Raw genomic sequence first — 24621 nt, 5'->3', positions numbered from 1 at the left:
GGAGGAAATAGATGTTCGGAGGGAGGATGTCCTGGCAGTTTTGAATAAAGTGAAGGTCGATAAGTCCCCTGGGCCTGATGAAATATATCCTAGGATTCTTTGGGAGGCAAGGGATGAGATTGCAGAGCCTTTGGCTTTGATCTTTGGGTCCTCACTGTCCACGGGGATGGTGCCAGAGGACTGGAGAATGGCGAATGTTGTTCCTCTGTTTAAGAAAGGGAATAGAAATGACCCTGGTAATTATAGACCGGTTAGTCTTACTTCGGTGGTTGGTAAATTAATGGAAAAGGTCCTTAGGGATGGGATTTACGACCATTTAGAAAGAGGCGGATTAATCCGGGATAGTCAGCACGGATTCGTGAAGGGCAAGTCGTGCCTCACAAATTTGATAGAATTTTTTGAGGAGGTAACTAAGTGTGTTGATGAAGGTAGGGCAGTTGATGACATATACATGGATTTTAGTAAGGCGTTTGATAAGGTCCCCCATGGTCGGCTTATGATGAAAGTGAGGAGGTGTGGGATAGAGGGAAAGTTGGCCGATTGGATAGGTAACTGGCTGTCTGATCGAAGTAAGAAGTTTAACAACACCAGGTTAAAGTCCAACAGGTTTCTACCAAATAAACCTGTTGGACTTTAACCTGGTATTGTTAAACTTCTTACTGTGTTTACCCCAGTCCAACGCCGGCATCTCCACATCATGTCTGATCGAAGACAGAGGGTGGTGGTGGATGGAAAATTTTTGGATTGGAGGCAGGTTGCTAGCGGAGTGCCACAGGGATCGGTGCTTGGTCCTCTGCTCTTTGTGATTTTTATTAATGACCTAGAGGAGGGGGCTGAAGGGTGGATCAGTAAATTTGCTGATGACACCAAGATTGGTGGAGTAGTGGATGAGGTGGAGGGCTGTTGTAGGCTGCAAAGAGACATAGATAGGATGCAAAGCTGAGCTGAAAAATGGCAAATGGAGTTTAACCCTGATAAATGTGAGGTGATTCATTTTGGTAGGACTAATTTAAATGTGGATTACAGGGTCAAAGGTAGGGTTCTGAAGACTGTGGAGGAACAGAGAGATCTTGGGGTCCATATCCACAGATCTCTGAAGGTTGCCACTCAAGTGGATAGAGCTGTGAAGAAGGCCTATAGTGTGTTAGCTTTTATTAACAGGGGGTTGGAGTTTAAGAGCCGTGGGGTTATGCTGCAACTGTACAGGACCTTGGTGAGACCACATTTGGAATATTGTGTGCAGTTCTGGTCACCTCACTATAAGAAGGATGTGGAAGCGCTGGAAAGAGTGCAGAGGAGATTTACCAGGATGTTGCCTGGTTTGGAGGGTAGGTCTTATGAGGAAAGGTTGAGGGAGCTAGAGCTGTTCTCTCTGGAGTGGAGGAGGCTGAGGGGAGACTTAATAGAGGTTTATAAAATGATGAAGGGGATAGATAGAGTGAACGTTCAAAGACTATTTCCTCGGGTGGATGGAGCTATTACAAGGGGGCATAACTATAGGGTTCGTGGTGGGAGATATAGGAAGGATATCAGAGGTAGGTTCTTTACGCAGAGAGTGGTCGGGGTGTGGAATGGACTGCCTGCAGTGATAGTGGAGTCAGACACTTTAGGAACATTTAAGCGGTTATTGGATAGGCACATGGAGCACACCAGGATGATAGGGAGTGGGATAGCTTGATCTTGGTTTCAGATAAAGCTCGGCACAACATCGTGGGCCGAAGGGGCTGTTCTGTGCTGTACTGTTCTATGTTCTATCCGACAGTGAAAGTCTCTACAAATCGCTACCCAACACTATTAAGCCAGTAGCTCTGTTTAACAGATGGATATTCATTACCAAATCAAACAGCATAAGACATTCTGTGATTCACAACTGTTTTGTTGTTGTACTATAGTCAGTATAAAAACCAGTTTCCATTTTTCCCTTCTGGGTCCTCTCCCTGTCCAAAAGTCACATGCTTAGAGAAAACCAAGCTCTTAAATACAGACTACAATGAGTGTCACCAACTGTCAATTCACTCTGTAACCTGCCCTGGTTTACTCTGAAAAGGGACCTACATTTCCAACATTGTCTGCCCAACACAAGGATTGTTATCACTCAAGAAGGCTCACTACTCCCTCCTCAAAAAAAGTGAATAGACAATAATGCAGCCTTGTCAGTAGCACCCATAGCCCAAGACAAATATACAAATAAAAAATAAATTCCCCCCCCCCCCCCCCCCCCCGCAATGTTGACAGCTTCAACTCCAAGTAATTTTAACCATGTGCTTGAATAGGACCTTGCAAGACAACTGCAAGTGCTTTATTGACACAATTTTCTATAGTTCAATTTATATTTTTAATTGTTAAAAATTATCTTTCTATTTTTCAAGTTTATAGTGGAAGGTAACAACTCCTAGGATATTAGCTGCTGGTTTTTCATAAAACTTGAACATCATATTGTTTAAATATTTGGTTCCGAAAATCTTTTTTTTAATATATCACTAAATTGTACGATTTTGAAGGATATCAGGGTTTTCTGAATATGGGCTGTACTTAAGTACTCTTTCTTGCCTTGATTTAAACCATGCTTGAATGAAGCAAGTCAAAAGTGTCCATCCCCATCCCCAATTCCCCACCCTCCCCCCACCCCCACCACCAACCACACTAGCCGAATTGCACCTGGCACCTTTTCTGTACTAAGTGCCATAAGATTGCATTTTCAAACTCTCCCAAAAAACGAGTCTGAAACTCTGCCATTTTCTCGCTCGTCCAGCACTTAGAATTTTTTTCATAAGATTGTGCCCCAAGCCTCTGACCTGCTTCTATAGCCATAGTATTTATGTGGTTTGTCCAGTTGAGTTTCTGATCAATCGTAACCCCCAGGATGTTAACAGTGAAGTGAGTCAGTGATGGTAATGCCAATGTCGAGAGACAACATGGGGAGGGTAGGCAGCGACTAGGAAGGTCAGTCTGAGTGCAAGTCGGCAGCGGCTGGGAGGGTCAGCGAGAGGGAAGGTTGTTGCAGGGGAGAATTGTTGAAAAATTAAAAATTTATGGAATTTATCATTTGGAGAAATTTGATATTCCACAAGATAAAAGGGGTTTTTCAGGTCAGGGAGATAGCGATCAACAGTAATTACAACTTAGTACATTTTATTTACACCTCATTCAACTAAGCATGTTTTTAGGGGTTTTTCCTACCAAATTAATAGTTTAAAAAGTGGAAGCTCACATTAAATGATTTTCAAGATTTCCACTTGTGTGGTCTTCAATTGTGCACCCTGTGTAGAAGTGGTGAACATCAACTTTGGGACAGAGCACTGACATCAACTTCTGGTTATCTGTGTTTAACTATGCATATTCAGATGCCAGAAGTTGCCAGTTTCATAAGTGAAATGATGGTGAGCACTGGCAGTTTTGCTATTATTACAGCACAACTTCTAGCTTACTAAGTTCAATTCTACATTTTGATTATTTCTACAGATACAGCAAAAGTATATTTTACCTTTCCACATGTTAGGACCTTGGACTGAAATTTCTTGTTGGCTTCAGTTCTCATATTTTCCAATTTTTCCTCACTGTGAAAAATCCAGCATCTCTTCTGAGTACTATTGTTAAACATCTTAGAACATCATTCAGTATTCACTCCTGTTATCAAAAATAAAACACAGACAATATTATAGGTTGTTCCACACAATATAAAGCACATCATTTCATCTCTGCTGAACAACTTGCCATTACAGGAAGAAAGTGATCATAACTAGAGACGGTACAGAGGTGACTGAGAATGTTGCCAAGACTGGAAAATTTAAGTCTCGAGGAAAGATTGAATAAGCTGGGGTTTGCTTTTTGGGACAGCGGATGCGGAGGGAAAATCTATTTAAGATTTACACAATTACAAGGAGCCTAGATGGAGTGGATAGCAAGGACTAATTTCCCTTACAGATAGGTTAACTTGAGGCTATAGATAATTGGCAGAATGATTAAAGGAGCTGAGGAGAAATATTTTCATCCACAGATTTTTGTGAAATCTGGAACTCACTTCCTGAAGGGGGTGAGAGGGGCAAAAATCCTCATTGTATTTTTAAAATATTTTAAAGTGCACCTAACATGCCATATCCCACTGGGCTATGGACCAAGAGCTGGAAAATGGGAGAAGCTAGTTAGTTCTTTTCAGTTGGCACAGACATGATGGGCCAAATGGCCTCCTTTCATGCAATAATTTATGTCTAAATCTTCTATGTTTCTATCATACAAATTCCCACTGGCATTTTCAAAACTTGTCTAAATCAGCACTCGATGTGATATGTTTACGAGGTTTAATGTTTTAAATCCTTGTACATTAATGTTATACTATACTGCTGTAGCATCTCAGACATAACTCCAGAGCTCAGAAACGTTATGATTTTGCTATTGCAGAATACAAATGCACTTTGCCACAAAACAAAATAAGCCTCACCATAAAATTGACTCACTTGGTTTCCTGAAAAAAGATATTAAAAATTTGCATTTTAATACTTCTTTTGCTGGATTGCCAATTCTATGCCCTTTTTTTTATATAGCTGGGAAACATATTTCATCCAATGTAATTATTTTGTAAATACACACACTAAATGGATGGTTATGGTTTGGACTAACAACTCAGAAGTTGAGTTCAAATCCTGGTGTAACAAGTTATGAAACTAAAGTTAAATTAGTAATTTGTAGGCAATACCCACCATGGAATTGTCATTCAACTCAACTGATTCACAAAAACCCTTCATGAAAATGAACATGCCATCCCTAACTGGGTTGGCCTGCATGGACTCTTTGTGAGTCAGTTCCTATAGATTCTTAGCTCCCTCGGAACACCAAGGGGTGGACATTAAATGCTACCTTGCTCGTCCCTTAAGCATATGAAAATTTGAAAATATTCACACATATAGAATGTGGATAATAAAAACAGCATGTTAAAAAAAATAGGGAGGCATATGACTTCTTTGCCCTCCCTGACAGAGTTTGACATCATTCATAAACTTAAGACAGCTTTAGTTCTGTCCTCAGCGTCAAACATCAACATTGATTCTTGTGGCACCCTGTCTGTGATTCCACAATCAGATTTTCCCTTAAGAATTAATATATAAACTGGAGTGTTGCGGGGTTCTCTGGAGGCTAGGTATCGCCAAAGTTTTCAGCCAATACAAAGACTCAACGGAAGCCAGTGCCCTGGTTAAAAATGTATCTTTATTGACCAACAATCGATGGGAGAATGAGCATTGGGCAGTCCAATGCCTCTCTACATGAGAAAGCCTTGAGCATTCCAATACCACTCTGAGGTTACAATGCATTGGGCAGATCAATTATACATTTCTCAAGTTTACATTTCCCTCCTTCTGTTAGTTATGAACAAATCATTTTCAATACAAATCAATCACAGTTAATACCTGCCATGTACTTTAGCCAACTGCATTTTACCCTTTCACCTCATGAGGTTTCATTGGTCTGTAGAATCCGAATACTTCCTCCATCTGTTGCTCAGCAACCCCTGATGCTTGACTAAAAATGTCAAATTTAAGGTTCCCATCAACTCTTGTTTACGTCAATGGCCAAGTCATTTAGGTGTACATTCCCATGTCTGAAAAGACCTACCTTATCTGGACAACATGAACATTTCTACTCATAAGGAAGACCTGCCTTATCTGGTCAATATGAATTACACTATTCATAACAGGGCTGAGAAGACTTGCTTTATCTGTACAATATGAACTACCCTATTCATGAAGGGGCTGAGAAGACCTTACTGCTAGTAACTGCTGTAGAGAAGAACTTACACATTCTGTAGTTTCATTGTTCTAAAGAATGTGGTTTGTCTCAATTTGCCTCTTACCCCATTAGGCTTTGTGGCAACCTCAGCCAGTACAGGAACTGAAACCACACTGTTGGCATTGCCCTGCATCACTAACCAGCTGTCCAGCCAACTGAGCTAAACTGATAAACAATGTCGAATGGAAAGATAGTCTATATGGGTTTTTAGTTTAAAAGAAACATTTTATGTTTAAATAAAATATATTCTCAACTTATAAAGGTCAATTTGGGGATAGTTTTTGTGAAAGCATTATTTGCTTTGTGTGCATTATCCATACTGAGTAAATGTTAACTCAAGTAAAGCATACGTGCATATGTAACATTTGTTGCTTTCATTCCATGTACCTAACTGTTAATGGGTTGTGAATTAGTGACCTTCTTTGAAAGGATATGTGCTCTGGAGTGTTCTTGAGTAAGGTGATCTGTCGTTGGGGAGATTGTGTTAAAACTGGGGAGTGCCAATGAAGTTGCAATAGATGATAGGATTTTCCATAATTTAGTTCTATTAGTTATGGAATAGAAGTTAAAACCTTAGAAGAGGAATAAAATACACCAATTGCGCAGATCACGCTATTCATGAACTAGGAAAGAATGGTCAAGAACAACAAAGAGATAATAGAGACGTTTCATCTGCAATTTGGTAAGCAGACCTAAAAATCATTGGAGCTATTATTTACCCACATTGGGTTAATTGAGCTTTGAAGGAACATAGCATGTATATGCTAATGGGAGACAACATTTTGAACTGTGACTATTGGGAATTTAGATTTACAATGATAGCTGTAATAAAGGGATTAAATCAACAAACAAAATATGTTAAAGACTAGGTTTGTATGGAATGTTTGATTTCTGAAAGAAAATAATAAATATTGTATTGGAATAGTTATTCAATTACGGTTTAGAAACAGATGAGGCCAGTACTGGGAGAGCATAGGAATCCCAATTAATATTACCCCCTTCTGCCTAAAGTCCCAAATCCTAGCTAGAATAGGTAAGATCGAGCTGGTGGACATACACAAACAGGAAGAAATCACCATCATCGTTACTGAGGAACTCGAATAAGACCTAGAGAAATATTTTGAAATATAAAATCAATATTAGATTTCTCCTAGGGACCTAACAAACTTTAAAAACAACTAGCTAAGGCCCACCAGATACATGTAAAAGTTATTCGATGAGCTAAGGACACCAGGAAAGAGATTGAGGCCATGAAAGAAACTAGCTGGTGGGGCACAAATGTTCAGACATACCCTTGGATAAGAATGATCTCTCATATCATAATCATTGTAATGATTTTGATCCTGATTTGTCAAAAGTATACTTTAATCAGGTTTAAGCATTGGATTAAAGAAATGGAAAGTAAGCTAGAGGTAGAATTGTTTACAAGGAAAAGGCAGCGAAAGTTAGGCCGTAAATTAAATTGTAACACAGCTTGGACTTGGATATGCATCCACATGAAGTAGATATAGTTATAACCCAATTCGCCAATGCTCATTGGATCAAAGGGGGGACTGTAGCCTGATAGGTATTCATGAAGACGTCAGCAAACCCTGATGGTTGAAAGGGCCAACTCTGTATCAGGCTAAAGATTGTGGGAACATGAAAGACAGGATGTGCAGCAATGGAACAGTCCAATTGATTGGATAGTGGCTGCTGCTATGCTTGAACTGACAGTGACTGAACACAGATGCCTGTGTGCCATGTTCTTGAGAAGAATTATGAACTCTGACAAGGCACATCTCTCTGTATTCGTGACCAAAAAGATGCAGATTGATTAGTGCCGGTCCTTGGAGTACGTGACTGGAAGCATGAGCAGTACCAGCTGGATATCTTTAAGCAGAGATAAAGAGACATTGGCAGCAGTTACCCGGGGTCAACAGCATTAGAAGAAAGACCCTGGGACTGGGACTTGGAGACATCTGAACAAAGCCCATTAGCAGAGAATCTGATCAGTTCGCCTTGCCATGGGTAGTATCTCTAAGTTCAATTCATGAGTTTTGATATTTTGTGAAGTTTTTAAATCCTTGTGTGTACAAAGAATATCCTTGTGTGTATAACGGAATAAGTCAACAGTAAGATACTTTGTGTATAATGAAGTTTGATGCCTGGTATAGTTTTGTGATAACTTGGTACAGTATAACAAAGGAGATTTGTTGCACAATAATTCAAGAGTTTGAGTGCCTTTGTCCACAGTGTTAGTTGACCAGAGTCCAAGGGCATCACATTAAGCAACACCAAAGCACATCAATGCCAAGTTTGGGTTCCACCATGCCATTCAGCTCTTGACCTTATTACAGCCTTGACCCAAACATGGACAAAAATGCTGAATTCAAGAGGAGAGGCGAGAGTGATTACACTTGACATCAAGGCAACAGTTTACTTATGGCAATAAGGAGCACTAGCAAAACTGAAGTCAATAGAAATCAACAGGAAAACTCCCCATTGGTTGGATTCATACCCAACACCAAGGAAGATGATTGTGGCAATCATCTCAACTCAAAGACATTGTTGCAGGAGTTCTCCAGGGTCGTGTCCCATGTCCAGTCTTAATTTGAAGAAACATTGTTCAGCTATTTCATTAACTATCTTCCCTCCATCGTAAAATTAAAATTGGGGATGTTCACTGATGATTGTAGTGTTCAGTGGTATATGTGACTCCAAAGATATTGAAGCACTGTGTGTCCATATGCAGCAAGACTTAGACAACTTTCAGGCCTGGGCAGATAATTGGCAAGTAAGATGAGTGTAAAAGTGTTAGGCAATGACCATAACCAACAGAAAAAATTCTACCATCTCTCCCTTGACATCAACAATATTACTATTTCTAAATACAAAACAGCAACATCTTGAGGGGGGTGGAATTAACATCGCCCACAAATTTAACTGGACCAGCCATACAAATGCGGAGGATACAAGAGCAGGTCGGAGGCTGAGAATCCCGCAGAAAGTGACTAAAGGGTCGGTGCAGCTCTAATAATACCCAAAACTCAAAACAATTCAGGACAAAATAACCTATTTAATTAGCAGCACATCCCTCTCAATCTCCATTCGTATCTTATATGCCTCAACTAAATCTCCTCTCACTCTAAACTCCAGCAAGTATAGGCCTAAACTGCTTGATCTCTCTTCATAAGACAAGTCTTTCATCCCTGCAATCAATCTAGTGAACCTAGTATTGCTGTAATCTAAGAAACACACCAGCCAGTTAATACACACAAATTCTCATGAACAGCAATCTGAGAGACCAGATAATCTGTTTCTGTGACTTTGACGGAGGGATTGGCTAGGGCACTGCAGATAACTCCATTTGATTTGATTTATTATTGTCACACGTATTGGGATACAGTGAAAAGTATCGTTTCTTGCACACAATACAGGCAAAACATAGAGGAGAAGGAAATGTACTGTTACAGATTGGATGTAGAGCTCCTGTACCAAAATAGCGGTATGGGATCTTTTGCATTTAACTAAATGTGGTTTAATATCTCATCCAAAAGACCGCATCGCCAATAGTCCCTCACTAGAGAGTCAGTCTTGTAGTCCAGCAGTGGGACTTGAACTCTCAGCCAGAATGGGATAAACTGAGCCCCAGGCTCAGTATTGCATGGAGAGCAGCTCGAACATCAGGCAGCCTGAATCTGTCTGCAGGACATCTCTGTGAGAACTTTGATTCAAGGTGAAGGGGAGCTGACAGCTCGAGCCACCCGCCCGCAAACGTGTATAAACACGAGGAGGGGGAAGTTGGATGTCTCGGGGCACGGTCACACACACACACACACCCGCGGGGCCGGGAGAGAGCTCGCTGCTGCTGCACACAGCCTCTAGTTACCCGCTGTGGGAAGCGCTCAGTTATTAAAAGGCAGCAGCTCAGTGGCCCTAAGACCCACCTGGCTCCTCCAGAAGCTTCCGCTCTCCGCCGCCCTCCCCGTCAATCAGACCCCTCACCGACTGGCCCCGCCTCCTTGTGACGTCAGACGTTTATCCAATGGGGAAACCGCCAGCGATCTCGCGAGAGTGAAGGAGTTGCTGGGATTACTAACGGTTTTGGAATGTCGGCACGTTTTGAATCTAACGGTCGGAAAGCTGCCGCGCGGAGCGGCTGGGCTCGGCAAACACAGCGACGGGGATGTACTGAGTGCATTAGATTACCCTGTGTGATTGGGACAAAGCTAAACTAGCCCTATTAGGGTGACCAGCCTTGCGTGTATAATTGAGGGATCTGGAGGGACATGCGGCTTGAGGTCGGATAGTCCGGCTTTTGAGCACTCTGTCCTTCGTCCGGCGCCACTGCGAGCCGGACGTTAATTTGTTCTTTTTTTTGGGTCTGACTAAAAAAACTTATATAAATTACCTCAAATGTACTTAAAACAGTGGGAACTGAAAGCTATAACAACCGTTAACGTATTTTTATTTTATGTAGTTGCCGTTGTCAACATTGCTGATGAGCGGCAGTGTACGAGTCACGTCAACACGTCTGAGAGGGTCAGTCTTCCCAAGGCCGCAGTGGAGAGTGGTTGACTTTTTTGTTCTTGTTTCAAGCCCCTGAAGAAATGCCGAAAAGAAAGACTATGTTTAACCATGAATGGGCCAAAGAATTTGGATTTATTGCTAAAAGCAGAAAAGATGACTTTCATGTTTTTTGTACACTATGCCGTTGTGATGTGGAGATTGGCAGTACCAGTAAGGGAAAAAGTGCAGTTGAACGACACGCTACCACAGATAAACATAAAGTTAACACTCGTACTGCTGTTACGTCCCCATTGTTATCATTTTTCTCCCCAACTCGATCAACTCAAGATGACAAAATCTTGGCTGCAGAACTGTATAAAGTGTATCATGCTGTGAAACATCATCAGTCATACAGAAGTGTTGATTGTGGAGTAAAAGTTGACAAAGAAATATACAGTGACCCATTGATAGTGAAAGCTGTAACATGTGGGAAAACTAAAGCAAAAGCTCTGTGAAAATATTCTAGCACTGTATTCTGTACAAAAGCATGTGGAGTATGTCAAAGAACATAGCTTGCCCTTTTCAGTAGCAACTGATGCTTCAAACAAAGGTGCAACAAAGTGTTTCCCAATACTTCTGAGATACTTTCATTTTGAGAAGGGAGTGCAACATGTGTTTTTATTCCAATTCAATCAGATCAAGTCCAATTCAGAGTCTCAACAAGTTGAGGCATTCCCGATCCAAGCTGACAAGAGTGGGTTCTCAGCTCCTGTCTTGGGCTTGATCTACATGATCCAAGCTGATTGGAGTAGGAATAGCTCCTCCTCCAAGGCTTGATCTCATTTGCATCTTAGCCAAAAGGCCGAGATGCCGCTTTTAAAAATTGCTTCAAATTAAGCTAAAATGTAACCTAATGACTTCAACCAAGCACAGCATGTTGACACTACACTTGATCTTAACTAAAAGACCGAGTGTGTTACTTGACTTTTACAGCGATAAGAATGAATCATCAGAGGACATAACAAATCAGCTACTGGTTAAACTAGAGACGTCAGGTCTGGATCTGAATAAAGTGTCTGCATACACTGCTGACAATGCAAGTGTAAACTATGGAAAACACAACAGTGTTTATCAAAAAGAACATTATTGCTGCAAATTGTCTGGCCCATATTTTGTACAATGCAACAAGATTTGCTACAGGAAAACTGGAACTTGATGTTGAAAATACTGTGCTCAAAGTGTACAACCATTTCAGCATCTCAGCTAAAAGAACAGCACAGTTAAAGGAATTCTGTGAATTTGTGGATGTTGATAATTGTAATCTGTTACGGCATGTTGTGACTAGATGGCTCTCTGTTTTGCCATCTATTGACAGAATACTTAAGTGCTGGGAAGTCCTAAAAAGTTATTTTCAGAGTCTAGCTGAGGAGGAGTGCCCTCAGGTACTGTGGAAGTGCTTTGGAGATGAAGGAAATGCCTGTGAATTGTTAGAGATCTATTTCTTCTTCCTCAGTCACACTCTTAAATTGTTCTCAGACACTATTGAAGCACTAGAAGCCAAGTCATTCAGCATAATTTCAGTATTTAAGCTAATGGCTGAACTGAAAAGCAAACTTGAGAGAAGAATAAAGGACTGTTTTTTTGGCTTTGCAGTGAACACCAAGCTTAGCCAGCTTACCCCTGATGTGTCTAAGAAATGTGAAGCAGACTTCATTGTTTTCTATGAAAGAGTCATAAAGTACTTAAGTGACAGATATGACTTCTCTGAAAACAGCTTTCATAAAGTGTCAAAATTGAGCCTAACAAGTGCCATACCTTTTGGAGAATTCTGTGATGCAGTCAAGGCCTGTAACTTTCAAGATATTGATATGGATGAATTATATGAAGAGTATGGGATGGTGGAGGCAATTATCAATACTCCTGAGATGGTAGATAGCCATAGTGAAGAACGTTATCTCAAGCTGTTCAGTAAATCTGAGGTCTCTTTTACAAACGTGAAAAAGGTGAGTGCTTATATCTTCTCTATTCCATGCAGCAATGCTCACACAACGAGCTTTTTCAATGATGACTTCAGCTTGGAGAAACAAGAGAAACTGTCTGCAAGTGGACTCAGTCAAAGCAGAGCTCAAAATATGTAACAACGTCTCAGAAGAGTGCCCAACTTCCTGGCCAACAGAAAGTTCCTGGAGATGGCAAGTAAAGGGCAGAAATACAAAAAATAGACAGCCATACCTGGCAGTCCATGGTAGCCTAAGTAGGCTACTTCCTTTCGTTTGTGAAGTAAGTTAATTTGGTTAGCATATCTGCTTCAGCAGGAGTAAAAATGAATATTCATTTCTTTCAGTTCTTTATACTGTATGAATGCATGTATGTAATATGCAGAATGATGAATCATTGAAAGGAAAAAGGGCTCTGGCAGAAAATCACTGATTAATGATGAAATAGCTAGGTTTTTGCTGGATTTATATAGGCAAAAAAAAGTATCATGTTAGAATTTTTATTTAATAAAATAACTAAAGTGATCATATGTTTGCATTTGTTTTTGCAATACGGTTTAAATTTTATTTAAAAAATAATTTTTTTTGAAATGCACTATATATATGGTAACCTATGACCACGTATGCAATGTCCTCCTTTTTGGAAATTTGGAAATGGCCACCCTAGGGGTTTGGCATGCTCAGGGGGAGTGGGGGTTGTGATCCAACATGCCTTGGGGGTGGCTTGGCAGTTTTGGTGGACGAGGGCAGAGAATTCTGGCAGCGGGGGCGGCAGTTCCAACATACCTGATCATAGAAATCATAGAAACCCTACAGCACAGAAAGAGGCCATTCGGCCCATCGAGTCTGCACCGACCACAATCCCACCCAGGCCCTACCCGCCCACTAATCCCTCTAACCTACACATCTCAGGACACTAAGGGCAATTTTAGCATGGCCAATCAACCTAACCCGCACATCTTTGGACTGTGGGAGGAAACCGGAGCACCCGGAGGAAACCCACGCAGACACAAGGAGAATGTGCAAACTCCACACAGGCAGTGACCCAAGCCGGGAATCGAACCCAGGTCCCTGGAGCTGTAAAGCAGCAGTGCTAACCACTGTGCTACTGTGGGATGTATTCTTGGCATTCCTTATTCCTTGTTGAGCAGTGGTCCTAGCATGCCTGGTTTTGGGGGTGGGGGTTGACTGGTAGTTTTGATGGAGGGGGTGTCTGGCTGGCCTGGTTGCGGATTTGGATTCAAAAGGTCTGAAGGGGAGAGCCCAGGCTGATCGTTTCTCTGGTCTGGTAAGAAACACAGTAAGAAGTCTCACAGCACCAGGTTAAAGTCCAACAGGTTTATTTGGTAGCAAAAGCCACTAGCTTTCGGAGCACTGTTCCTTCATCAGGTGAGCGGGATTTCAGTTCGCAAATAGGGCATATAAAGACACAAACTCAATTTACAAAATAATCGGTGGAATGCGAGTCTTTACAGGTAATCAAGTCTCAGACAGTTAGTGAGAAATCTCACTAACTGTCCTGGCTGGAGACAATACACATCTCTTTAACCTGTGCTTAACCCTCTCTCCACTCACATTGTCTGTACCTTTAAGACTTGATTACCTGTAAAGACTCGCATTTCAACCATTATTTTGTAAATTGAGTTTGTGTCTTTTATATGCCCTGTTTGTGAACTGAAACCCCACTCACCTGATGAAGGAGCAGTGCTTCAAAAGCTAGTGGCTTTTGCTACCAAATAAACCTGTTGGACTTTAACCTGGTGTTGTGAGGCTTCTTACTGTGTTTACCCCAGTCCAACGCCGGCATCTCCACATCCTGGTAAAAAACTCCATCATCCCCAATCTCTTTGGTCTGGTAAGAACCCCCCAACCCCTCCCCTGCATTCTCTCTGGTCTGGTAAGGAACCCCACACAGCTCCCAATTCCCCCATAGTTGGTCCCTGTCTGATGCAGCCGATGCTACAAAATCATGGATTGGTTTTTTTAAAAAAAACCTAAACTAATATAGATTCAACGTTGGTTTATACATCTTATTAGGGCTTATTAAACCTTTTTCAGGTCAGAGCTCTGTACCAAATTTAATAGCATTGCATCCAAAAATGTTTTGACCAAAACCTTTAAAAATTCTGCTTGTTGTCTCCACATGCTTTAATGAAGAATCCACACTCCTGCCTGAGGGTCACTGTCTGTGTGGAGTTTGCGCATTCTCCCCGTGTCTGCGTGGGTTTCCTCCGGGTGCTCCGGTTTACCCCCACAGTCCGAGGATGTGTGGGTTAGGTTGATGGGCCATGTTAAATTAACCCTAATGTCAGGAGGATTAGCAGGGTAAATATGAAGGGTTATGGGAAGAGGGCCTGGATGGGATTGTGGTCAGTGCAGACTCGATGGGCTGAATGGCCTCCTTCTGCACTGTAGGAATTCTATGAGTAGAATAATGTGGCACAAATCTAATGCAAATTCTTGGAAAAGCTATCAAATTAGTCGCACTTCCCTGCTCTTTCTCTGCAGATTGTTCCTCCTTCCAAGTGTTATCCATTTCCTTTTTGAAGATTACTATTGATTCAGCTTCCACCACCCTTTCAGGCAATGCATTCTATCTTTAAGCATTCCAGATCACAATCATAATTCATAATGCAAAAATGAAGGATATGTTGAAAGTGTCAGGTGAAATAAGGTGAGAGGAAGCTCATTGTGGTGTAAGTAAATTGCAGCTCAAAGCCGTGGAATCAATTTATGCTTTCTATTAATAACTTCCTAGTATCGCTTGAGGGATTATTTTCCAAACAAACACCTATATTTAATTTTGTTTTGAACTGCATATTGGAGGGCCAATTTTATATTAAAAAAACTATAACAGTGGGCAGGCCAAATTGCATGTTGCTGTACTGAAGTATTCCGATTCCCACAGGTCAAAGTCTCTCTGGCAGTTACAAAAACCTCTCAATTCTTACCTTCAATTTACAGATGCAAAAATCAAGAAATTAACAGTAAAATACCACATGAAAAGATATTAACTTTATACAGCAGAAAAATAATTTGCAACTCAAAACTGGACCTGGTCAAATGGACAAAGGTTTTTTTTGGTGATCCTGTATCATTCTACATTTCTAAATATCAAAACATACAAATAAATTACAGACTACTAGAAAAGAAAAGGACAATGAACATGACTGAAACTAGGTGTCAGAGCTAGAAGATTAATGTCTTTGCACCAGGATGTTTTTATTTTATAGTTTCAGAAGTAGGCTTACATTAACACTGCAATGAAGTTACTGTGAAAATCCCCGAGTCGCCACACTTCAGCACCTGTTTGGGTATACTGAGGAAGAATTTAACAGGGCTAGTACACCTAACCACATCTTTCAGACTGTGGGAGGAAACCAGAGCATAGAACATAGAAAGCCACAGCACAAACAGGCCCTTCGGCCCACAAGTTGCGCCGATCACATCCCCACCTCTAGTCCTATCTATAGCCCTCAATCCCATTAAATCCCATGTACTCATCCAGAAGTCTCTTAAAAGACCCCAACGAGTTTGCCTCCACCACCACCGACGTCAGCCGATTCCACTCACCCACCACCCTCTGAGTGAAAAACTTACCCCTGACATCTCCTCTGTACCTACCCCCCAGCACCTTAAACCTGTGTCCTCTCGTAGCAACCATTTCAGCCCTTGGAAATAGCCTCTGAGAGTCTACCCTATCCAGACCTCTCAACATCTTGTAAACCTCTATCAGGTCACCTCTCATCCTTCGTCTCTCCAGGGAGAAGAGACCAAGCTCCCTCAACCTATCCTCATAAGGCATGCCCCCCAATCCAGGCAACATCCTTGTAAATCTCCTCTGCACCCTTTCAATGGCTTCAACATCTTTCCTGTAATGAGGTGACCAGAACTGCACGCAGTACTCCAAGTGGGGTCTAACCAGGGTCCTATAAAGCTGCAGCATTATCTCCCGACTCCTAAACTCAATCCCTCGATTAATGAAGGCCAGTACGCCGTACGCCTTCTTGACCGCATCCTCCACCTGCGAGGCCGATTTAAGAGTCCTATGGACCCGGACCCCAAGGTCCTTCTGATCCTCTACACTGCTAAGAATGGTACCCTTCATATTATACTGCTGCTTCATCCCATTGGATCTGCCAAAATGGATCACTACACACTTATCCGGGTGGGAGGAAACCCACTCAGATGCTGGGAAAACATGCAAACTCCGCGCAGTCACCCAAACCGGGAACCAAACCCAGGTCCCTGGTGCTGTGAGGAAAGTAGTGCTTACCACTGAGTCACCGTGCAGATGTAGCCTGGGTTGGAATGTTTCAGCTATGAAGAAAGGCTGGCTAGGCTGGATTTTTTTCCTTAGAGCAGAGAAGGCTGAGGGAGGACCTGATGTGAATCTCAGCAAGATTATTCATGGAATTTGAAATGCATCAGTACAGTTGCCACTATTGGGCATTGTGTTCCATGCATCATAAAAAGTAGCTTCAAAATACATTTGAATCTTTTTGTTCATGGTTTGAAGGAACAGCCCATTTGCACATGTGGATCTTCTCTCAGTTTTGTCACATGCTCTCGGGTTTGATTTTCACACACAACGCTCCATCCACGGGAGAAATAGAACTTACAATAGCGTCTTTTTGAGTGCTATTATCATCAATCCAATTCATCCTCTGTCCCTGGGTACTAAATTAGCAGTCTGTGGAGATTTTAACATTTAAGATGCAGGATGTTTCCATGTTTGTTACATTGGTTCCTGCCTAGCGTCAAGGGTGGAACCCTCTGGGAGTGTTTTAGGTCACCAGATCAGTTCAATGATCAGTGAACATTGCGTCTTGAGGCAGTCTGCCAACCAACAAATGTCACAAAGACAATGGACAGATCCTAGTTAAGTTACAAGAAAGGAGCAGAAACAGACCCCAACTTGAAGAAAGAGCTGCGGGAAGCAGATTTTAGATATACAAGGCTGTTGGGGGCAAAGATGCCCCTTTGGAACAGTGGTGTTCAAGTTTGCAAGGCCATTGATCTGAAAGTATGCTTGTAAACTAGTGTTTGAACGAACTTAAGAATCCAGGAACTCTTGGACGGTGAGATTAAAACCCTGCAAGGTGGGCCATTATTAAAGCCACCTGAGTGGGAGCGACCTTTGGAGAGAATTCCAAGATAGCATCTTCAAACGTGGAGTTCGGAGACCCTTGTGAGAAGGATGAAGTTCAATGAGATTGGTTGGCTCACAATATGACAAATGTCTGAGTGGGTTGTTGAGAAATCAGTGGAATTAAATTTAGTTGCACCTGTCATTTATTGTATAGTGTGGTGTCTTTGACCACAGTCAGTTTGTTAATTCATATGTACCTCATACTTAGCCTGAATGTTAGATTATAGAAACATAGAAAACTACGGCACAAAACAGGCCCTTTGGCCCCACAAGTTGTGCCGAACATATCCCTACCTTTTAGGCCTACCTATAACCCTCCATCCTATTAAGTCCCATGTACTCATCCAGGAGTCCCTATTGAGTTTGCCTCCACCACCACTGACAGCAGCCGATTCCACTCGCCATCACCCTCTGTGTGAAAAACTTCCCCCTGACATTTCCCCTGTCCCTACACCCCAGCACCTTAAACCTGTGTCCTCTCGTAGCAGCCATTTCCACCCTGGGAAAAAGCCTCTGAGAGTCCACCCGATCTATGCCTCTCAACATCTTATATACCTCTATTAGGCCTCCTCTCATCCTCTCACCCTCAAGTTGGTAGGTGAAAGGAACCGTGGTGCACGAAAGCTGTGCAGGACCTAGTCGGGAAGAAAAGGAAAGCATACAAAAGGTTCAGAGAGCTTGGCGAAGATAGGGATCTAGATGAGTATACGGCTTGTCGGAAGGGACTAAAGAAGGAAATTAGGAAAGCCAGAAGGGGTCACGAGAAGGCCTTGGCAAGTAGAATTAGGGAAAACCCTAAGGCGTTCTATAAATATGTGAAGAGTAAAAGGATGCGACGTGAAGGAATAGGGCCTATACAAGGTGAAGGCGGGAAAATCAGTACGGAACCAGTAGAAATGGCAGAGGTGCTTAATGAGTATTTTGTCTTGGTTTTCACAGAGGAGAAGGTCATGGGTGGATGTTCTGTGGGCTTGCGGTGGACTGAAAAGATTGAGTATGTGGACTTTAACAAAGAGGTTGTGCTGGAACCTTTGAATGGCATCAAGATAGATAAGTCACCGGGTCCGGATGGAATGTAGCCCAGGTTGCTGTGGGAGATTGAGGGAAGAGATTGCAGAGCCTCTGGCGATGATCTTTGCGTCGTCGATGGAGACGGGAGAGGTGCCGGAGGATTGGAGGATTGCGGATGTGGTTCCTATTTTCAAGAAGGGGAATAGGGATAGCCCAGGAAATTACCGACTGGTGAGTCTAACCTCAGTGGTTGGTAAGCTGATGGAGAATATCCTGAGGGACAAGATTTATGAGCACTTATAGAGGTTTAGTATGCTCAAGAATACTCAGCATGGCTTTGTCAAAGGCAGATCGTGCCTTACGAGCCTGGTGGAGTTCTTCGAAAATGTGACTAAACACATTGACGAAGGGAAAGCAGTAGATGTGGTTCATATGGATTTTAGCAAGGTGTTCGATAAGGTCCCCCATGCAAGGCTTCTAGAAAAAGTAAGAGGGCATGGGATCCAAGGGGCTGCTGCCCTGTGGATCCAGAACTGGCTTGCCCAAAGGAGGCAGAGAGTGTGTATAGATGGGTCTTTTTCTAAATGGAGGTCGGTCACCAGTGGTGTGCCCCAGGGATCTGTTCTGGAACCCTTGCTGTTTGTCATTTTCATAAATGACCTGGATGAGGAAGTGGAGGGATGGGTTGGTAAGTTTGCTGATGACACGAAGGTTGGTGGGGTTGTGGATAGTCTGGAGGGATGTCAGAAGTTACAGAGGGACATAGATAGGATGCAAGACTGGGCAGAGAAGTGGCAGATGGACTTCAACCCAGATAAATGCATAGTGGTCCATTTTGGCAGGTCAAATGGGATGAAGGAGTACAATATAAAGGGAAAGACTCTTAGTACTGTAGAGGATCAGAAGGACCTTGGGGTCCGGGTCCATAGGACTCTAAAATCGGCCCCGCAGGTGGAGGAGGTGGTTAAGAAGGCGTATGGTGTGCTGGCCTTTATCAATCGAGGGATTGAGTTTAGGAGTCCGGGGATAATGATGCAGCTATATAAGACCCTCGTCAGACCCCACTTGGAGTACTGTGCTCAGTTCTGGTCGCCTCATTACAGGAAGGATGTGGAAAAGATTGAAAGGGTGCAGAGGCGATTTACAAGGATGTTGCCTGGATTGAGTGGTATGCCTTATGAGGATAGGCTGAGGGAGCTCGGTCTTTTCTTCTTGGAGAGACGTATGATGAGAGGAGACCTAATAGAGGTATATAAGATGTTGAGAGGCATAGATCGGGTGGACTCTCAGAGGCTTTTTCCCAGGGTGGAAATGGCTGCTATGAGAGGACACAGGTTTAAGGTGCTGAGGTGTAGGTACAGGGGAAATGTTAGAGGGAAGTTTTTCACACAGAGGGTGATGGCAAATGGAATCAGCTGCCGTCAGTGGTGGTGGAGGCAAACTCAATAGGGACTCCTGGATGAGTACATGGGACCTAATAGGATGGAGGGTTATAGGTAGGCCTATAAGGTAGGGATATGTTCGGCACAACTTGTGGGGCTCTCTGTTTTGTGCTGTAGTTTTCTATGTTTCTAAATTAAAGTCTCCCATCACAACAACTCTGCTATTATTGCAACTCTCCAGGATCTGTTTCCCTATCTGCTCCTCCACCTCCCTGTCACTATTGGGCGGCCTATAGAGAACTCCCAGCAAAGTGATCGACCCCTTCCCACTCCGAACTTCCACCCACAGAGACTCTGTGGACAATCCCTCCACACCATACACCTTCTCTACAGCTGTGACACTATTCCTGATCAGCAGTGTCACTCCACCCCTTCTCTTGCCTCCCTCCCTGTCCTTCCTGAAACATCTGAATCCCGACACCTTATGTAAGATAAATGTTTATAATAGTTTTATCTTACTGAACCTGTATAGTAAAGTATATTTTTATTCAAAACCCATGGAATCTTGTGACTTTATTCACTTGATAAGCATCTTGAATCTCAAGCTTTATCTACCAGAAACAAAACATTATTGGTCCATAACCATCTCACCCTTCCACGATGAAAGATCTGGCCAGGTATCATAACACTATATAAAAAAACAAGTTTGTAGAATTCTCTCGCAAAATTGCAATTCTGCCACTAATGCTTTGTCGGAGGTGTTAACTTTGAATCAGCTGGTTAGGAATTTGTTTCTAACAAATGTGAAATATTCTATCAGTGACAACAGCCACTTCTTATGTTGCAGATCTTAGAGGATCTTTACATTTTCATTTAATGTTGACTTTACTACCTATTAAATATAGAATTTGACAGGACTATTTTCAGTACAGCCATTGATGCATCTTAAATGGGTTTTTGATGTTACTGTAATATTAGTTATGAATAGTATATGACCATCAAAGATCCAAAAGACAGTACTGAACCAAGCTAGAGTCCTAGGCTAGCCACACGACTCCCACTGACTATGTCAAGGTCTGCAAGACATAACAGGCTTCATGATGAAAGCATGTAGAATCGTCGGCACCAACGCATCCTCCCCCATGAACTCAATGCATTCTATGCCTGTTTTGAGCAAGAGGTCAGCGAGAGCATGCCTTCCACCCCTGAAGCTTCAGGTGAACCCATATCCGAGGTCACCATCACAGACGTCACATCAGACTTCTCGAAAGTGAATCCACGGAAAGCGATTTGGCCTGGATGGGGTACCTGGACAAGCACTCAGATCCTGCACGGACCAGCTGGTGGTATCCGCAGACATATTTAACCTCTCTACACCAATCCAAGATCCCTATCTGCTTCGAGAAGACACTGATCAACCCTGTACCAAAGAAAGGCCAGGCAGCATGCCTTAATGAGTGTCGTCCAGTGACTCTGACACCCATCAGTATGAAGTGGTTCGAAAGGTTAGTAATGGCACAAATCAATTCCAGCCTCCCAGATTGCTTGGATCCACTACAGTTCACCTATCACTGCAACAGGTCCACAGCAGACGACATCTCCCTGGCCCCACACTCAACCCTGGAAAACCTAGATAACAAAGACACCTATGTTAGACTCCTATTTATTGAATACAGCTCAGCTTTCAACATCATTGTTCCTACAAAACTCATCTCCAAACTCATATGGCCTAGGGCTCGACTTCTCCCTCTGTGACTGGATCCTAGACTTCCGAACCCACAGATCGCAATCCGTAAGGATAGGCAACAACACCTCCTCCATGAACATCCTTAACACTGGTGCCCCACAAGGCTGTGTCCTTACTACACTCCTTATACACCTATGACTGTGTGGCCAAATTCCACTCCAACTCGATTTTCAAGTTTACTGACACCATCGTAGTGGACCGGACCTCAAACAATGATGCAACGGAGTACAGAAAAAAGATAGAGAATCTGGTGAACTGGTGTGATGACAATCTCTCCCTCAATGTCAGCAAAATGAAAGAGATAGTCATTGACCTCAGGAAGCATAGTGGAGGACATGTCCCTGTCTACATCAACAGGATGTAGTGGAAATGGTCAAGAGCTTCAAGTTTCTCAGTGTCCAAATCACCAACAACTTATTCTGGTCCCTCCATACTGATGCTATAGTTAAGAAAACCCACCAAGACCTCTACTTTCTCAGGAGGCTAAAGAAATTTGGCATGTCTGCTACAACTAATACCAACTTTTACAGATGCACCATAGAAAGCATTCTTTCTGATTGTATCACAGCTTGGTATGGCTCCTGCTCTGTCCAACACCATAAGAAACAACAAAGGGTCATGAATGAAGCCTAGTCCATCATGCAAACCAGCCCCCCTTTCATCGACTCTATCTACACTTCCTGCTGCCTCAGAAAAGCAGCCAGCAAAATCAAGGACCCCACACACCCCGGACATACTCTCTTGAAAAACAAAGATGGCACCAGAGCATGGTAACGTCTTGCAAACTGTGCCCAGCATACCCTCTAATTCTATATTTTACCCTCTTTAAACTCTCTAACAATGCTTTAATTCAATACATTCTGCACTCTCTCCTTTCCTTCCCTATGTGTGGTGTGCATTGTCTGTATAGCGTGCAAGAAACAATACTTTTCACTGTATATTAATACACGTGACAATAATAAATCAAATCAAAATTGACTTCCACCTGCTTCCATTGGGAAAAAGGTACAAAAGTATGAGATCATGTACCAACTGACTCAAGAACAGCTTCTTCCCTGCTGCCATCAGACTTTTGAATGGACCTACCTCATATTAAGTTGATCTTTGTCTACACCCGAGCTATAACTGTAACACTACATTCTGCACCCTCTCCTCTATGTACGATATGCTTTGTGTGTATAGTGCACAGAAACAATACTTTTCACTGTATAAGAATACATGTGATAATGATAAATCAAATCAAGAATCAATCGACTCCAACGCATCGACATCCTTCCTCAAGTAAGGGGACTAACACTGTACATAATATTCTAAGTGTGCTTTGTAAAATAACAGCAAGACTTCACTACTTTTATATTCTATTCCTTTTGCAATAACTGCCAAGATTCCATTTGCCTTCCTTATCACCTTCTGTACCCTAGTTTTCTGTGATTTATGCACGAGGATACCAAGATCCCTCTGCACCAAAGCAATCCGAAGTTTCTCTCCATTTAGATCATTTGCCTCTGTATTTTTCCTACCAAAATGGATAATTTCACACTTATGTGAAACTCCATCTGCCAAATTTTGTCCAATTCACTTAACCTATCCATATCCATTTGTAAATTTCTCATTTTATTATCACAAATTAATACCCCATCTATTTAGTGTCATAAATTTGGCTATAGTACCTGCTATCCTTGCATCCAAGTCATTAGTATAGATTGTAAATAGTTAGGGCCCAAGGACCGAACCCTGTGCACCCACTGGTTACATCTTTCCAACCAGAAAAATGACCCATTTATCCCAACTCTCTGCTTTCTTTTGGTTAGCCAATCTTCTATTCAGGCTAATAAATTACCTCCAATCCCATGAACTAACCTCATTAACCTTTAGTGTGGCACCTTATCAAATGCCTTCTGAAAGCCCAGATATACTACATCTGCAGGAGCCCTATTGTCCACCTTGCTTGTTACATCTTCAAAGAACTAAGGCAAATTAGTCAAACCTGATTTACCCCTCATAAAATCATGTCAACAATTCTATCACACTATTTTGAAGAAGAATAGGTGAGTTATTCCCAATGTTCTGGCCAATATTTATCCCTTAATCAGCATCACTAAAAACAGATCACATTGCTGCTTGTGGGAGCTGCTGTGCACACACTGGCTAGTACATTTCCCAGACAACAACAGCGATTACATTTCAAAAGTAATTAATGTGGCTGCAAAGTACTTTAGGATGCCCTTATGTGAAAAGTGCTGTATAAATTGCAAGTCTGCACCAAAATAAAAAATAAAGGCAAGCCTTGAGTTGAACCTGACCCCAGGATTTAAGGTCAAGGAGAAAGCAGACTGTTAGCCAGAAGTTCTGACTTGGTGCATTTCTGATGGCAGAGTGAGGTCCCAGAAATTTTGGCATCCTGATTGCCTTTAAGCAATTAATCTTATGTTGATGTCTCTCATGGTTAAAGGGACTGAAGATGGCAGTGCAACATTATTGCTTCTGTAGTATAGGAAGAGAAGATCCTTATAGTTTGTGTTACGTGGCAAGGTCTTACTGCTTGTACATTTGTATGATGTTTGTGCATTGTCCTTTCTCTGCTAATCAAGTATGGTAATGGGGGGAAGGCGAGATCAGGTTGAATGATCATAATGAATGGCAGAGCAAGCTCAAAGGGCCAAATGACCTCCTCCTGCTCCTATTTTCTACATAATTAGGTTGATACATGTAAGACTATGCACATGCAACTAAACTCTTCCCTTCAGGAAAGGAAGCAAAAGCACTATAACTCGTTCAGTACATCTTCAAAATGCCTGCAAGCATGCAGAAGTTAGAATTGCCCTTCAGCAAATTTTGGAAACTCCTGTAAATTATCTGTAGTTTTCCATTTTACTGTTTTAAATCATACGTGTTTTTGAAATGCAGTGAGGCTTTCATTTATTTATTGCCAAAATGTATACAAGGGATCAATATATTGTGTCCATAAAAAAACACTTAGAAAATGACTTACACTGGAAATTTCCTCTGAGCTTCTTCTATTGCACCCCTATCAATTGCGTAAACTGGACTTCCTTCAAA

At 42.2% G+C, this 24621-nt stretch overlaps 2 protein-coding genes across 9 annotated transcripts in view; one reads left to right on the top strand and one right to left on the bottom strand.

Annotated features, from left to right (window-relative positions):
• ccnh (cyclin H) overlaps positions 1-9777 on the bottom strand; it is a 38121-nt gene extending 28344 nt beyond the window's left edge. The window contains exons 1-3 of one of the 4 annotated variants that reach the window (XM_078214821.1): positions 9711-9777; positions 6839-6888; positions 3485-3627 (exon numbers count right to left, since the gene is read on the bottom strand). In XM_078214821.1, coding sequence (XP_078070947.1) covers positions 3485-3601 — 117 coding nt within the window. In that variant the 5' untranslated portion in view covers positions 3602-3627; positions 6839-6888; positions 9711-9777. Of the gene's footprint in view, positions 1-2795; positions 2932-3484; positions 3628-6838; positions 6889-9706 lie in introns of those variants that run through there. The other 3 variants (XM_078214820.1, XM_078214818.1, XM_078214822.1) reach the window with 3 other exon arrangements.
• Positions 1-24621, top strand: part of LOC144495022 (uncharacterized) — a 65423-nt gene that overhangs the window by 24666 nt on the left and 16136 nt on the right. For 2 of the 5 annotated variants that reach the window (XR_013498199.1, XR_013498200.1), the window contains exon 1: positions 9842-12552. Coding sequence is in view for 3 of the 5 variants with exons in the window: in XM_078214817.1 (XP_078070943.1) it covers positions 11382-12410 (1029 nt within the window). In the remaining 2 variants the exon portion in view is untranslated. Of the gene's footprint in view, positions 1-9833; positions 12793-24621 lie in introns of those variants that run through there. The other 3 variants (XM_078214816.1, XM_078214815.1, XM_078214817.1) reach the window with 3 other exon arrangements.

This window comes from Mustelus asterias, chromosome 6, assembly GCF_964213995.1.
Source record: "Mustelus asterias chromosome 6, sMusAst1.hap1.1, whole genome shotgun sequence".
In the NCBI taxonomy this organism is placed as follows: domain Eukaryota; kingdom Metazoa; phylum Chordata; class Chondrichthyes; order Carcharhiniformes; family Triakidae; genus Mustelus; species Mustelus asterias.
The sequence above is the reverse complement of the archived record's forward strand: the minus strand, read 5'-3'. Positions and strand labels throughout refer to the sequence as shown.